At 41.1% G+C, this 13,921-nt stretch overlaps 1 protein-coding gene across 7 annotated transcripts in view; it reads left to right on the top strand.

Moving 5' to 3' along the window:
- Nucleotides 1–6,355: 6,355 nt before the first annotated feature.
- Nucleotides 6,356–13,921, top strand: part of LOC103651156 (ubiquitin carboxyl-terminal hydrolase 13) — a 31,496-nt gene continuing 23,930 nt past the window's right edge. For 3 of the 7 annotated variants that reach the window (XM_023302031.2, XM_035966402.1, XM_008676772.4), the window contains exons 1-11: nucleotides 6,376–6,655; nucleotides 6,827–6,926; nucleotides 7,785–7,920; nucleotides 8,006–8,163; nucleotides 10,172–10,437; nucleotides 10,511–10,729; nucleotides 10,805–10,913; nucleotides 11,094–11,209; nucleotides 11,455–11,553; nucleotides 12,990–13,099; nucleotides 13,426–13,500. In XM_023302031.2, the coding sequence (XP_023157799.1) occupies nucleotides 6,632–6,655; nucleotides 6,827–6,926; nucleotides 7,785–7,920; nucleotides 8,006–8,163; nucleotides 10,172–10,437; nucleotides 10,511–10,729; nucleotides 10,805–10,913; nucleotides 11,094–11,209; nucleotides 11,455–11,553; nucleotides 12,990–13,099; nucleotides 13,426–13,500 (1,412 nt within the window). In that variant the 5' untranslated portion in view covers nucleotides 6,376–6,631. Of the gene's footprint in view, nucleotides 6,656–6,826; nucleotides 6,927–7,784; nucleotides 7,921–8,005; nucleotides 8,164–10,171; nucleotides 10,438–10,510; nucleotides 10,730–10,804; nucleotides 10,914–11,093; nucleotides 11,210–11,454; nucleotides 11,554–12,989; nucleotides 13,100–13,425; nucleotides 13,501–13,921 lie in introns of all 7 variants that reach the window. The other 4 variants (XM_020550462.2, XM_020550461.2, XM_035966401.1 and 1 more) reach the window with 4 other exon arrangements.

The following is a 13,921-nucleotide window of genomic DNA, read 5'->3' on the forward strand; positions in this document are numbered from 1 at the left end:
CAGATCTATAGTCCCATGAAGACAAAATGCTGATTTCCAAAGCATAAGATGAAGACCTTTGAATGGACTATTTCTAAAATCCACTCAAAGCTCGAGGGCTACACCCAATGGGTGCACCTTCGGTGCACCCAACGCTAGAGCAGAAATCAGGCCATATAACAAACCCATAAGCCGGACCAAGAATCTTTGGGCTGATTATTTCAAAATCAACTCAAATATTGGGGGCTTGTGGGGGACATATATCCCCCCGAGTCCACTAGAAGGCGAAAGGGCTTCGCACGGGCCTCAGGCCAGTTACCCCGCAAGGCCATCCCTTCATGGGTCGGGCTAGAGCTATTGGTGGAATGGGCCGACCTGAGAAGGCAACGGACTCAAGCCCAAGCAATCCGTCGAATCGTGCGCTATCCAAAGAAACCATCCGACTTTCCCGCGCATGGCATCCTCAAATATCGCGGCGGATTAGGGATGAGTCGGCGGTATTTTCGAGAGATCAGTTCAGTTGATTCACTATTATTTAGGAGACATGTGATCATGATGTACATATGGAGTGCCCCGCGGTCGTGTATATAAGGCCCAGGGGGTACCCCATCATTTTCATTGACCATCAACCTATCTCATTAGCTTTTATCCATTCAGGAGACATCGCTTCTAACCCACCACATATAGATCCACCCTAGGAAGTAGGGTATTACGCCTCTCCAAGCGGCCTGAACCTGCAGAAAATCGTCTGTCTCTCTCTCTTTCGTGCGTCCAGCACGAACCATCGAGTTATAATCAACAACATCGTCCAACCCAAAAGCACCGCAAGGGTAACCCTGGGTGTGTGGTCGGGCTCTCAACACCGACAGTTAGTGCATATAGTACATACTTAATAGTATCATGCATATTAAATGAAAGGTTTAAATTCATGTTCTACCACTATTGTTTTTTTTGTTGATTGAAACTAGTGGTAGCATATGAGTTTGTTCATGAGCTAAGTGAACCCAAGTACTTAATCTGTTTTGGATTACAACAAGCTACAAGAACAATCTCGATATGATAACCGCTTAATGCGTGTGAAGAAGCTTAAAGAGGGTTCAAACTGGACTTGTAAGCTTAAGCAAATCTATTTGGTTAAGTCACATATTGAGCTGCTCATGAGGATGACTTATGAAAAAAATACCAATGCAAATGAATATCAAAACCTACAAGTGGCATCAATATCTACAGAGAAATGTCTAGGCCAATATTATTCCTTTAAATGGTATTCACTAAGTGGTGTCTAGATCAATCATGCAATTGATATCCTTCGAGTGGTACAGGTCTTCAAGTGATCCACAACCTTAAGTGATCATCAACTCAAGAGAGCAACTCTCTCCTAAAATAAGTTCATGCAAGTGGTGTCAAGGATTTTATCATGCATATGGTGTCCATCAAAAATTTATTGAGTACTTTCAATTTGGTATAATATTCACAAGTACATTTTCCCAGAGCCTTGGAACAACCCTTTTATGGTAATTAATGACAAAGGGGAGAAGTTGGAACAAATATATACAAATGTGCATGTTGGAACAAAGATATGGAAATATGCACAAGAGAAAATTGGACATGAACTTAGTGGGAGCTACTGATCAATTGAGTTAGAATGAATACAAATGGATCCAGAGAAAAGTATAATGGGACGAGATTTTATTGAACAATATATGCACACAAGTAGGGGGAGCAAGCTCGTGAATATATGTTTGATGCATTTGTTTGTGCACTACATTGCTTGCTTGCATCACATTTGTCATATATTCCTACATACTTGTGTGTAAGTGTTTGCTAGAACTAAGACTTGGATGATGATTGATTTAGTGATATTTATAAGCCTAGTCTTAGTGTGAAAGGAGTAACTAGAACCCTATTTATTATGTCGATCTCATGTGGTATCTAGTTTCACTTGTTTCTAGCAAGATGATGCTAAGGATGCGATGAAAAGTAGTAATCACGCTACAAAGGTACATTTCTATCTTGTATACTTTAGCATCATATAGTAGTGATAATGTCCCCATAAATTTCATATCTTTGCATGTGTGTAAGCTTGAAACCAAACCATCCAACCCCACATGTAGGGGAGGATATCACCACCAAACCATTTTATGGTGTCTATCCAAATCTTAACAAATGAGCTTAAAGTTGGATAAGGAACATTAAAACTTTGCCAAACTAGCAATTTACACTTATGTGAAAGCTAGCTTGGAAAAAGAACGAAAACGACAAATCTTTGTAGAGTTGTCATCAGTTACCAAAAAGGGAGAGACTGTGAGACCTTGTTTGGTTTTGGTAATTGATTGACAACTTAAATGGACTAATAAGTGTTTATGTTGTGATACACAGGTGATTAGTCCACAACTACACTAGTGTGAGCTATTTAAGCCATGGTAGTGATGTGGCTGGGTGATATTGAGACGCTCAACTAGTGTGATAAAGGAGCTCATTGCATATGGAGACATGACATGATGTCATGTGGCTATATGGAGAAGATCAAGAGATATGGCTTGGCTTCAATGGACCGAGTGGCTAGTGTGAAGGGCAAGTTAGAGGCTCATGTGTGAGGGATCACATGGCGGTGAAGCAAGAGCAAGGACTTGGCACCGATGGACATAAATCAATGGTGAAGAGCAAGCTATGTTGAGATTGATGAACCAAGAAGGCCATGTGATAACATGGAGTGGATCATATCGTTATAGTGTTATCAAGCCATGTGCCGATCTGGGCTATTGATCAAGTGGCTTGATGATGATGATGGAGAAACTTCATGCTATGGACAAATGGTAAAAGGTAGCATGGTTGGATATACTTATGGATGACCATTGTTCATCATTTGAGGAGATGGAATTGAATGCTCAAGGCAAATGTATAACAATAGATTTTTGTTTTACCGATCGAGAGGTGCTTAGATATTGATAATTGACCGGGTTAGTAGGCTAGATAGTCGTACTATCAAGAGGGGTCAATTATCTTACTTGGCATGTTTTTAATGCCTCGTTGCTCATATAGTTGGTGCATTTGCATGAGGGCTAACAACGCTTTGGTTTGTGAAAGAAAAACTTATTCAAAAGTAGTTTTTGAATGTGGGCTGAATCGAGGTACCGAGGATCGTCCGGGCCAGCATGGCGGACCATTCGTAGTCTAACTTGAGGTGATGGGCAGAAACACGATGTTTCTGTGTCTCGCGAAGTTTTTTGTATTGCGGACCGTCTGATCCCAGGTGGCGGATCGTCCATAGTTGAAGGACTGGTGTTTGGGCATAACTCGAAAAGTTATGTTTTGGTTTTCATTCTTTGAACTACGGACCATCCGGGGCCTAAGTGCGGACCATCCTCAGTACAAATTTTAGCAAATGTGCAGAGTCATCAGAACTTCGGTTTGGCTCAGTTTTTGGTATCGCGGACCGTCCGGGCTCATGGGGCAGATTGTATGCAAGTCTTTTTTGAATGCTCTGACATTTTTATAGCCATTGATAGGCATTGGGATTCTTGTGTGGATGGTCCGGGCTTGAATTGCAGACCGTCCGCATGTGCGCTGAAAAGGGGCCATTGGCCCATAATGGCTAGTTTTGGAGAGGGTGGCTATATATACTTGTGTTGTCTGTGTTGAAAGGGTGAGGGAGACCATTTTGGAACACTTGAGCATATTGGAGCCTTTCCTCTCACTCTCTCTCACTCATATTAGTTGGGATTGCATTCTAGTGAGATTGAGAGCCATCTAGTGCATTGCATCAATTTATTGATCTTTAAGGCATTAAGGAGATCATCAAGTGAGGTTTTTGGCTTGTTACTCTTGGAGGTTGTCGCCTCCTAGACAGCTTGGTGGTGGTTCCCCGCGAGCTCTTCAACGAAGATTGTGAAGAGGCCACAATGGTGATTGTGAAGAGGCCACGATGGTGATTGTGAGAGGCGTTGTGCTTGCCTTGCCGGAGCGGTGAAAAGCAACTCTAGTGGAATCGAGGTTTGAGGGTTCATTGACCAATCTGGGTTAAGAGATCAAGTGGAGACTTGATAGAGGAGCGGTTGGGTGATTTGAATCTGCCTCAACGTGGACTAGGGGTGACCGGCAAGTCATCGACACCACGAGAAAAATTATTGTGTCAAGTGTCACCATCTCCCCATTGGTTTGCAACTTTCCTCACTAGCTTGTATTTATTTGTTCATATACTTATGCTAGTGAGTGTTTGTTGCTCTTGTATATCTAGTCATACTTGTTGTAAAATATTTACCCACTTGTTAGCTAATCTGTTTTGCTTAGCCTGTGTAGCTAAGTAGTTGTTTCTCTCTCGTTGTGCTTGTGTAGTGCAACTAGTGAATTTTGCTAGTAGTGCTTGTGCGACTTGCTTACTAGTATGTTTAGGAGCTCTCGGTGTGCTTAGAATTATAGTTGCATAAGTTTGTATGACCTTGCTAACTAGATTTGTGTGGGAGAGCTCTTTCACTATCTTGGCACCTTAGTTGCTTCAATTAGGATTTTTATCAGGTATTTGTTATAGTTAGATATGTGTAGTCTTTGCTAGACCAACATAGTATTAATTCTCTCATTTATTTTTGTTAGCCAACATAATTAGTTTTAGAAAGGACTATTCACCCCCCTCTAGTCCGCCATCTCGACCCTACACCGCCGTCCACGCCCCACCTCGTTTCCGGAGTAGCACCGCATCACCATCGAAGATCGGAGGCTTTAATACCACTTGTCACGACCCTTGGTCGGCGCGACGTCGCCGATGTGAGGAGGTGAACAATCTTCGATGATCGTCGGTACAGGAACAACCAGAGGTTGCTTTGTATTTCATTTTTCTGTTCTGTTCCCCTCTTCTGTCCCAGGCGACACCCTCAAATACTATGGATAACATGCTGCCCACATACGTCCCACACATATCCATACGCTGGGCCAACATATGGTCCACACACACATCTTCCGCTCCTCCTGTATATGTATATGATAGAGAAGGGGTATACAGGAATGAGAAGTAGGCATAGGGCTTAAAATCGACGTAGTTGCAGAACGGGATGGGGAACGACTCTAGGCCACGTGCGGGTCGCCGACCCAACACGCGGTGACAATAGTCACAGTCGCGCGGAGGGCGCGGCAGGCCGACTCAGTGACCGCGCCCAGTGCCACCGGATTGCTCATGTCGGACGGACGCTAGAGGCACGGGATGAACGAGCACATAGATGTTTTTTTTTCTTTTTCTATGTAAGGTAGCAGGCGATGGAGCCATCCATGCGACCGAGCATGGCGTGCGTGTCACCGAGCTGCATCCATCTGGAGAAGGCGACGAGGGGCCGCTCCTCGCCCCTCTTGTTGTCGGGCTCGGTAGCTTGCCGCTGCTGGTCGTCGGTCTCGGCCTCAGCAGCAGGGGGAGGCATCTTTGGTGATGTGATGATGGTGACAACGGGCTCAAGGACAAGGATGACATTGGTGTGGTGGTCGAGGACGGCCGTTCGTGGCGAGGGCGGGGGTTGGATGACGACAGGGAAGGCACGGATGCATGACGACATGCGAGAGGGACGGTCGCGGCATCTGCGAAGCAAGTTTGTAGACTAGGGCGGGGGTTGGATGCGGGCATCGCGTGGTGGGAGTCACGGTGGGTATCACACAACTCGAGGGGGCAACATGAGGGGGGGGGAGGGCGGCAAGCGAGAGCTGTCTCTGGGGCTTTTGACGCTCGGGGCTCAGATACGGGGGCACCAGGGCGAGGGCATTACTCTCGTTCTCTGTAGGTACCACGTCCATGCTTAAGGGATGTTTGAATGCACTAGAGTTAATAGTTAGTAACTAAAATTAGTTGAGACATCTAAACACCCTAGCTAATAGTTCAGCTATTAACTATTTTTGTAAATTAGTTAATAGTTAGTTAGTTATTTGTTAGCTAGCTAATTCTACTAACAATTTTTAGCTAACTAACTATTAGTTATAGTGCATTCAAACACCCTCTTAATAGGAGTATATAATAGAATATAACCGGTGAAATGGGGGTGGAGAGGTTTGGACTAAAGAGGTGTTTGAATGCACTAAAATAATAGTTAGTTGACTAAAAATCGTTAGTGGAATTAGCTAGCTAACTATTAACTAATTTACCAAAAATAACTAATAGCTAACTATTAGATAGAGTATTTGGATGTCTTAACTAATTTTAGCCACTAACTATTAGTTTTAGTGTATTCAAACACCCTCTAAGGATTGATTATAAAAAATAATTGTAAATGTTTCTTTAAGCACTAGTTTGGAAACTTCAATTTTTCACGAGATTTTTATTTTTCCAAAAGAAATTAGTTTATTTTCCCTTTAAAAAATAGGAATCCTCGAAAAAATATAGTTCCCAAACTAGTGAGAGTGTAGACGTTCGAAGGAGAAAGAAGAGACTGCACGGTGAACGGGCTTACGCGCCCAAAATGTGAAACTGGCCCGTTTGCGAAATTGGCAGTCGCGCAGCGCAGCTTTTATATAGCCAAATCTTTCTTTCTTTTTTCATCGTCTTGGCCCCTCCTCCCTTTCGCCTTCATCTTCCCTAAACCCTAGGCAGTGTCCTAAATACGCTCTCCCCCGGTGGGGTCGCTACAGCGATCTGATCTTTCGCCAGTCACCGGCGCCGGAGGCTCCGCGCTCTATACTCATGGTTGTCCCGCGCGCTCCCGAGGTAAAATTTCTGTCCAATCTGCGCTCGTTTCACTGTAACAGACCAGATGGTTCGTTACCTTTGGTAGGAAGGGATTTGCGATCCGGTGCTGGTGGCCGTGGTTATATTAGATTCGGATGGGCTTGCGCGGGTGATTTTTAGACCTGTTTTCATGGTTCTTGGTGTTTGCAGCAGACACAGCAGGACCAGGATGAGGAGATGCTGGTTCCGCATCAGGATGCCATTGAGGGTCTGCAGAAGGATGTTCTTGAGGGTCCGCAGCCGATGGAAGGTGAGGTTTTTTTGGGTGTCATTTGAGAAACCCCGTGCGTAGTTTAATCTCGCCTTACATCTATTGGGTTTTTTCTTTGCTAACACATTATCTTTGAAGGGCATCCATTTCATTTTTGTTTTTCACGGCGATATACGATATGGCTAGGGCTATAGCGCGGTTCTTTTGCAAACATAACTTCCATGCCTGGTTTTTGCCACTATAAAAAAATAGTGCCTTTAACTTATGTTGCTTTAATCATGATTTTGGAACAGTTTGTAATGTGGTTGGTTTGGTCAATCATCCTTGTACCCTATCGATAGAAATGGTTATTCATCGTTGCAATGTTTTCTCATCATCTTTTATGATGTCTTCCAATAATAGTGTATAACCTATATGTTGTGTGTTACTGCTGCTATGCCGCGGAATCTTCAAGGGAAGAATATTTTTTTTCATACTCTCAGAAACCGTTGCACCATGGAAGATAACATTATTGTTTTATCAAAGTCAACTATTTATGCTCATTTGTAGCTTTTTTTCTGATTATTATTATTGTAAAAAGGTGATTGAATTACTGTAACAACATATGCACAAAAGTTGGAACTGCATACATGGCTCCTGCAATTATTCTCACGCATCTGAAATTACAAATTACAACTGATATGATTATTTAACTTTAACTGGAGCGTTTTTCTGGAGGCCAGACATTCTATGCTGCCTTGTATTATGCATTTTGTTCATTATGCTACCCATGGTAGTAAGCATTTTACTTTTACCTACGTAATTGATACCGTGGATGAAGTACAATGGAAATCCCAAAGGATACTTGTTTTCTCTTTACTGCAATGATTATTACTTACTTCTTTGGTTGTATTGCAGAATTTGCATCTGCTGTTGAGAACCAAATTATACCAGATACCTCCACATCTAGATTTACATGGTATATTGAAAATTTCTCCAAACGAAATGTTAGAAAGCACTACTCTGACGATTTTACTGTTGGGGGGTACAAATGGTAAGTAAAGACATATGCTTATTGCTTCTAATTGTGTATGATTTTTATAGAGCTTGGTTCAGTGTTTTTTGTTGCCTCCTTGCAGGCGAGTGCTCGTCTTCCCCAGAGGAAATAACGTGGACTACCTTTCAATGTACCTGGATGTTGCTGATTCGAACTTGATGCCTCCCGGTTGGAGTAGGAATGCACAATTCAGCCTTGCTGTGGTAAACCAATTAGACAGCAAAGCATCGTTAAGAAAAGGTATTTCCTGTTATCTCACCCAAATTACACACCTGATATGTACAACATATCCTTTAGTGTTCCAAGCAACATTATTGCTTTTTGGGGGTCTTGCATGAACATAAGTGTATATTCACCTAGTAAGTGTGAAGTTGGCTCTGATTGTTTACGGAGATGTACACTTTTTTAATGTTACCATTACCAATGCTTATTTGTTCTATCATTCTGTGGCATTTCTCAAGTAAATGATGACCCTTTTATTAGACATTATAGAGAAAGATGGTATACTCCCTCCGGTTTCATTTTAATTGACGTTTAGGACATGATTTAGCATACCAAGGAGTGATTAATTATGGTTGTGATTTCCTGTTGTACTCTTATTAAATACAATACCATAGCCATAATGACTAGATCTGCTTTGTTGTCGCACTGGTTTCTTTCTATAGTAAGGACACTCGAGCATGTAGGTTCGAATCCTAGTCTTAGCACGTTTTTTTTGCATGGCATACTTTACATAGCTTACCTTTTTTTCAGGCATAATTTGGCGTTTTTTTTAAATTTTTTGCATGCCTTGCAAGGCATATTTTTTCTTTTAGGCCACACTGCCATTTTTTTCTCTCGCGCGCTGCTGTTTTCTTGCTGGCGTATGGCTTGTTGCCAGTTGTTGTGTAGCCTCTGCTACTAATACCTCGCCATGCCCTCTACGAGAGAATAAATGAAGCAACGAAACATTGGTAGCGGGGAACAGGAAACGAAGCATTAGCTTATGGGCCTGTTTGGTTCAGCTTTTTTCTGACTAGCTTTTCTGAAAATCTGGCTGTGGAGAGAATCTGGCTTTGAAGAGAATCTGAGTATCATTACGATTACGTGTAGAGGAAGATAAAGTTATTTATAGGGATCAGGATCTAGAAAGTGACGGATTCCTACTATTACAATGACTCAACCGATTATGTGTTTATGTTGATTTTGGATGGTTTTTGCCTCAACGAATTTTATAGAAGTTGGCTGAAAAGCTGAGCGTTTGGCAGTCCGCAGCAGCTTTTGGTGGCCAGAAGCTGCCAGAAGCCGAAACAAACAGGGCCTATGATTAATGAAGGGTAGCATGGTCACAAAATAGTCACAATACGTAAAACGTCAACAATTAGCATTCACAGGAAAAATGGCTAGGACGCCAATTAAAACGAAACCAGAGGGAGTATATGCCAAGCATTTATTGATGTTATGGATAATAAGGGATCAGGGTAAAGAACAACACAGGAAGAAAAAGCTCCAAACAGTGCCAAGGAAGACATGTTGAGCAATAAAGAAAAAAAACTTGAGGAATATCACACATAAATGCTTTGTGCTATGTTCTGTGTTATGCCTGGACATGCTATGATGTGTATTCAACTGAAAAGCGGGAAACTAATTTTTTCCAACTGTTGAAAGGATGAGAGTCTTCAAGGCAGATAAGAACTAAGGAAGATAAAGCTTTGAGTCAACAAAATAAAAAGGAGAAAGAAATGGTCCTGTTATGTGGAAATGGAATAACTAGCATCTTGGTTTCCTTTCACTCTAGGTTGGCTGTTTTTTACGATCAAGTTGCAATCTATTCTGAATATTGCTTTATTGTCATCTTGCGCTTAATGTACTAGGATAGTATAGAGTAGTCTTTAGAGTTCTAGAAAGCTAGCTGACAGCATAGCAGTAGCATCAGCAGCTGTCAAACGGAGGACAGGCACCGCAGAGACCAGTTTACTGCAGCAGGTGGGCTACTGCAGCACTGGTTTACTCTAGCCCGACCTACTGTAGCATCACGATTACAGTCTCTATGAATATGCATGTAACCCTCTCTTGTGAGCCAAGCTTGGGAAATAAAAGCTTTTACTTCATCAAACAGCTCTACACTTCATAAAAACAGTGTGAGTGGTGTGGCTGTGGGGAGAAGGTGCTGGTTTTTGCTAACAGCCATTCCAATAGATCAGTTTTATAAGTATATTGTTTTACACTATTTAACTGCGATTGTTTGATGTGCTACCCCCTCTCCCAGAAGCTACGCACCAATTCAATTCCCGAGAAAGTGATTGGGGTTTTACATCTTTTATGCCTTTGTTGGATCTGTATGATTCAAGTAAAGGATATGTTGTGAATGATAAATGTATCATAGAAGCTGAGGTTGCTGTGCGTAAAACTCTTGATTTCTGGAACTATGACTCCAAAAGGATGACTGGTTATGTTGGCCTGAAGAATCAAGGGGCTACCTGTTACATGAACTCCCTTCTTCAGACTTTATACCACATTCCTTACTTTCGGAAGGTGGGGCAACATTTCTATTTTTTATTACTGTTGTTTCTTAAGTGTGGTGCTGATACTGAAATTAATATTTTAGGCTGTATATCATATGCCTACTACAGAGAATGATACGCCTTCAGGGAACATTCCATTGGCTTTGCAAAGCCTTTTTTATAAACTTCAGCATAGTGATAACAGTGTTGCTACAAAAGAGCTCACCAAATCTTTTGGATGGGATAGCTATGATTCGTTCATGCAGCATGATGTTCAAGAATTGAATAGGGTCCTATGTGAAAAGCTGGAGAACAAGATGAAGGTTTGCCATCCAATTTTGTTGAAAAAAAAGCCTGACTGACTGACTCATATTAATGTGCAGCTATTCTTCTCACAGGGAACCACTGTGGAAGGAGCAATACAAAAATTGTTCGAGGGTCACCATATGAATTATATCGAGTGTATTAATGTTGAGTCTAAATCTACCAGGAAAGAGTCATTCTATGGTAGGTAACAAGGGGAAAATATGAACTTGTTTTGATGTTTTATTAGTTGACAAAAGTCAATACCATACTTGTTTACTTCTTTTCCACAGGTCTTGCACTCGATGTCTATGAACATGTTTTGGTGTTTTATTAGTTGGCAAGAGTCAATATCATACTTGTTTGTTTACTTCTTTTCCACAGATCTTGCACTCGATGTCAAGGGATGTTCTGATGTCTATGCATCATTTGATAAGTATGTTGCAGTGGAGAGGTTAGAAGGTGATAATAAGTATCAATCTGAGGAACATGGTCTACAGGTGAGTTAAACTTGGCAGTGACGTTTAGAGCCTTAAAATGTCGTTTAAAACGGTTTGTATATGTGTAGCATGGTAATCTGGATTGTGCTGATTCACATCTGTTTTGTTCAAATCACTAACCTTAACTTTAGGTTTAGGCTTTAGCTAATTTTTTTGGGTCATTAAGTGGTCCCTGAGTTCTAATTTAGGAAGCATTAATGAACTTAATACAAAAAAGCTGCTGCTTTAAAGATTTTTTTTTTCAGGATGCCAAGAAAGGAATGCTTTTTATTGACTTTCCTCCAGTTCTGCAACTTCAGTTAAAACGGTTTGAATATGATTTTGTGCGGGATACGATGCTCAAGGTCTGTACTCAGCCTTTTATCTTTTATCTTAGCATATCAAGATTTCCCCTTTTCATGTTTTATACTTACATTGTGGTAATTCAATCAAATTGGAGAAGTCTACATTACTGTTTAATTTATGCTATTGGTTTCTGGTCAGGGGCGGACCTAGCTCAAAATCCGAGTGGGGGCCCAACTACTGAGTGGGGGCCTAAATACAAGCTTACTACCTAATGGTCTTTTATATCTACAGTAATTAAGATAAGAAGTTCATTGGAACCAGAAATTTGAGTGGGGGCCTGTGCCCCCAATGGCCATAACGTTGGTCCGCCCCTGTTTCTTGTTTTGAACACGCTAGTATGGTCAAACTAGAACTGCTAATGTTGCATTTTTTTTACCATTTAGGGTACTTGAACTTTTTGAGCTTTCAGCTGTCATATTAGTTCGAACTTTTGAAACATAACAACGCAAAGACAAAAATGCTGTACACATTTCTTTCTCGAGGGTTAGAGACTTAGAGTAGGTAAAGGTTCCATTGCAAGAATCGTCACTATAACAATATTCTAATGTTATATTCTGATGGGCCAGTGGAAAATATTCTTCCAAGGAAGCTTATAGGGGTTTCTTTATTGGGTCAATTGAGTTTGAGCCTTTTCATTTAATATGGAAGACTTGGGCTCCTCCGAAATCTAAGTTTTTCATGTGGTTGGTCGCTCACAAGAAGGTGTGGACAGCTGATAGGTTGCAAAGAAGAGGTATGGATCATCCGGAGAGATGTCCATTATGTGATCAGGATCAGGAAACCTTAAATCATATGCTGCTGGGCTGCGTTTTTGCTAGAGAATTTTGGTTCAAGCTGCTGCTTCTTGTAAATCTACAACACTTGGCCCATCAGTCCTGTGAAGGGGTTTTTATGGATTGGTGGCAAGACTTGAGCACCAAGATTCTTGGAATTGCAAGAAATGGTCTTAACTCTCTTGTCATTCTTGGTGTTTGGACCCTTTGGAAACATCACAATGGCTGCGTTTTTGACAATAAGAGTCCTAGTGTTGCTGTTGCTATTAGAAGTGTTGGTTTGGAGATTGATCTTTGGGTTATGGCTGGTGCAAAGAAGCTGTCCTTGCTTACTGCCCCCATCCCAGGTCTCCCTGTTAGCTAGATAGCTGTAGTGCTGTTCTGGTAGCAGTGTTTTTGTCACGGATGGTTTCATTTATGCTTGTTATTGGCCGCCGTAGGGCGGCCTTATCTGTATCTTGGGGTCCTTTTGGACCTTTTTCTCCTTCTTAATATATTTTCGCGCAGCTCTCTTGCGCTTTCGAGAAAACAATATTCTAATGTAGTTTTTGGATGGCTTTGTGGATATCACTATCATCTGAGACATGCATTCAAAATACTTGTCTATGGCTGATTTGCATTCTTGCGTCTTCTAAATTAAATTGTTTTTTTTTGTGATGTAGATAAATGACCGTTATGAGTTCCCACTTCAATTGGATCTTGATAGAGATGATGGAAAATATCTTTCTCCAGACGCGGATAGAAGTGTGCGTAACCTATATACTCTTCATAGGTAATAGTTCGATAAGCACTTCATTTTCATGTATTGTTTTTGTCACTCGAAATAAAGACTACGTGAGCATTTACATCTTACCGATATTAATTATCAACTATGCTCAGCTTATTTTAGATAAGTTCATATACTGTTTGTGTTTTCCAGTTGTAAGTTATAATGATGGACTAGTTAACATGTTGAAAGTGTGGAAATATTTGCTCAGCTTTAGTAATCTGATTTTCAGAATTACGTATTAGCTGTTTAGGTGCAGATTTATGGGTTTTCAATTTTTGAGAGCTGTTTGGATCTTTTGTAGTAATATTTGTAGCTTCTCTTCAATGCAGTGTACTGGTTCATAGTGGTGGAGTTCATGGAGGACACTATTATGCCTTTATTCGTCCGAAGCTGTCTGATCAATGGTACATTCTGTTTAACATTTGAATCGAATTGTTCTTATTTCGATACTTAAACAGAGATCTTTCGCTGGTACTAGACCCATTCTGGTTTAAACTCTATCTGAAAAGACAATTCAAGCAACCTTTTGATTTTTAAGTTCAGACGCAAAAAAAATCTTTTCATGTACCCTAATTCATATTAAATTTCTTATCGGTAATTGATATTTTGGTCGCTGATATAATTTTCACTCATGAGTCATGACCTCATAGTGGAAAGATATGCCTAAGAAAATTTCATTATGTGTCCTTTTTTGTGCTAAGGCTGTCCGCAACATATCGTGTAAAATAGAGGATTTGTACAGTAGATGACACTGTTTGCAGAGTGAAGTTTGAAATAGGGGTTGAGATAGGTGATGAAATAGGATAGCTGCTGAAGACAACCTAA

The sequence above is a fragment of the Zea mays genome, chromosome 3 (assembly GCF_902167145.1).
Source record: "Zea mays cultivar B73 chromosome 3, Zm-B73-REFERENCE-NAM-5.0, whole genome shotgun sequence".
NCBI lineage: Eukaryota > Viridiplantae > Streptophyta > Magnoliopsida > Poales > Poaceae > Zea > Zea mays.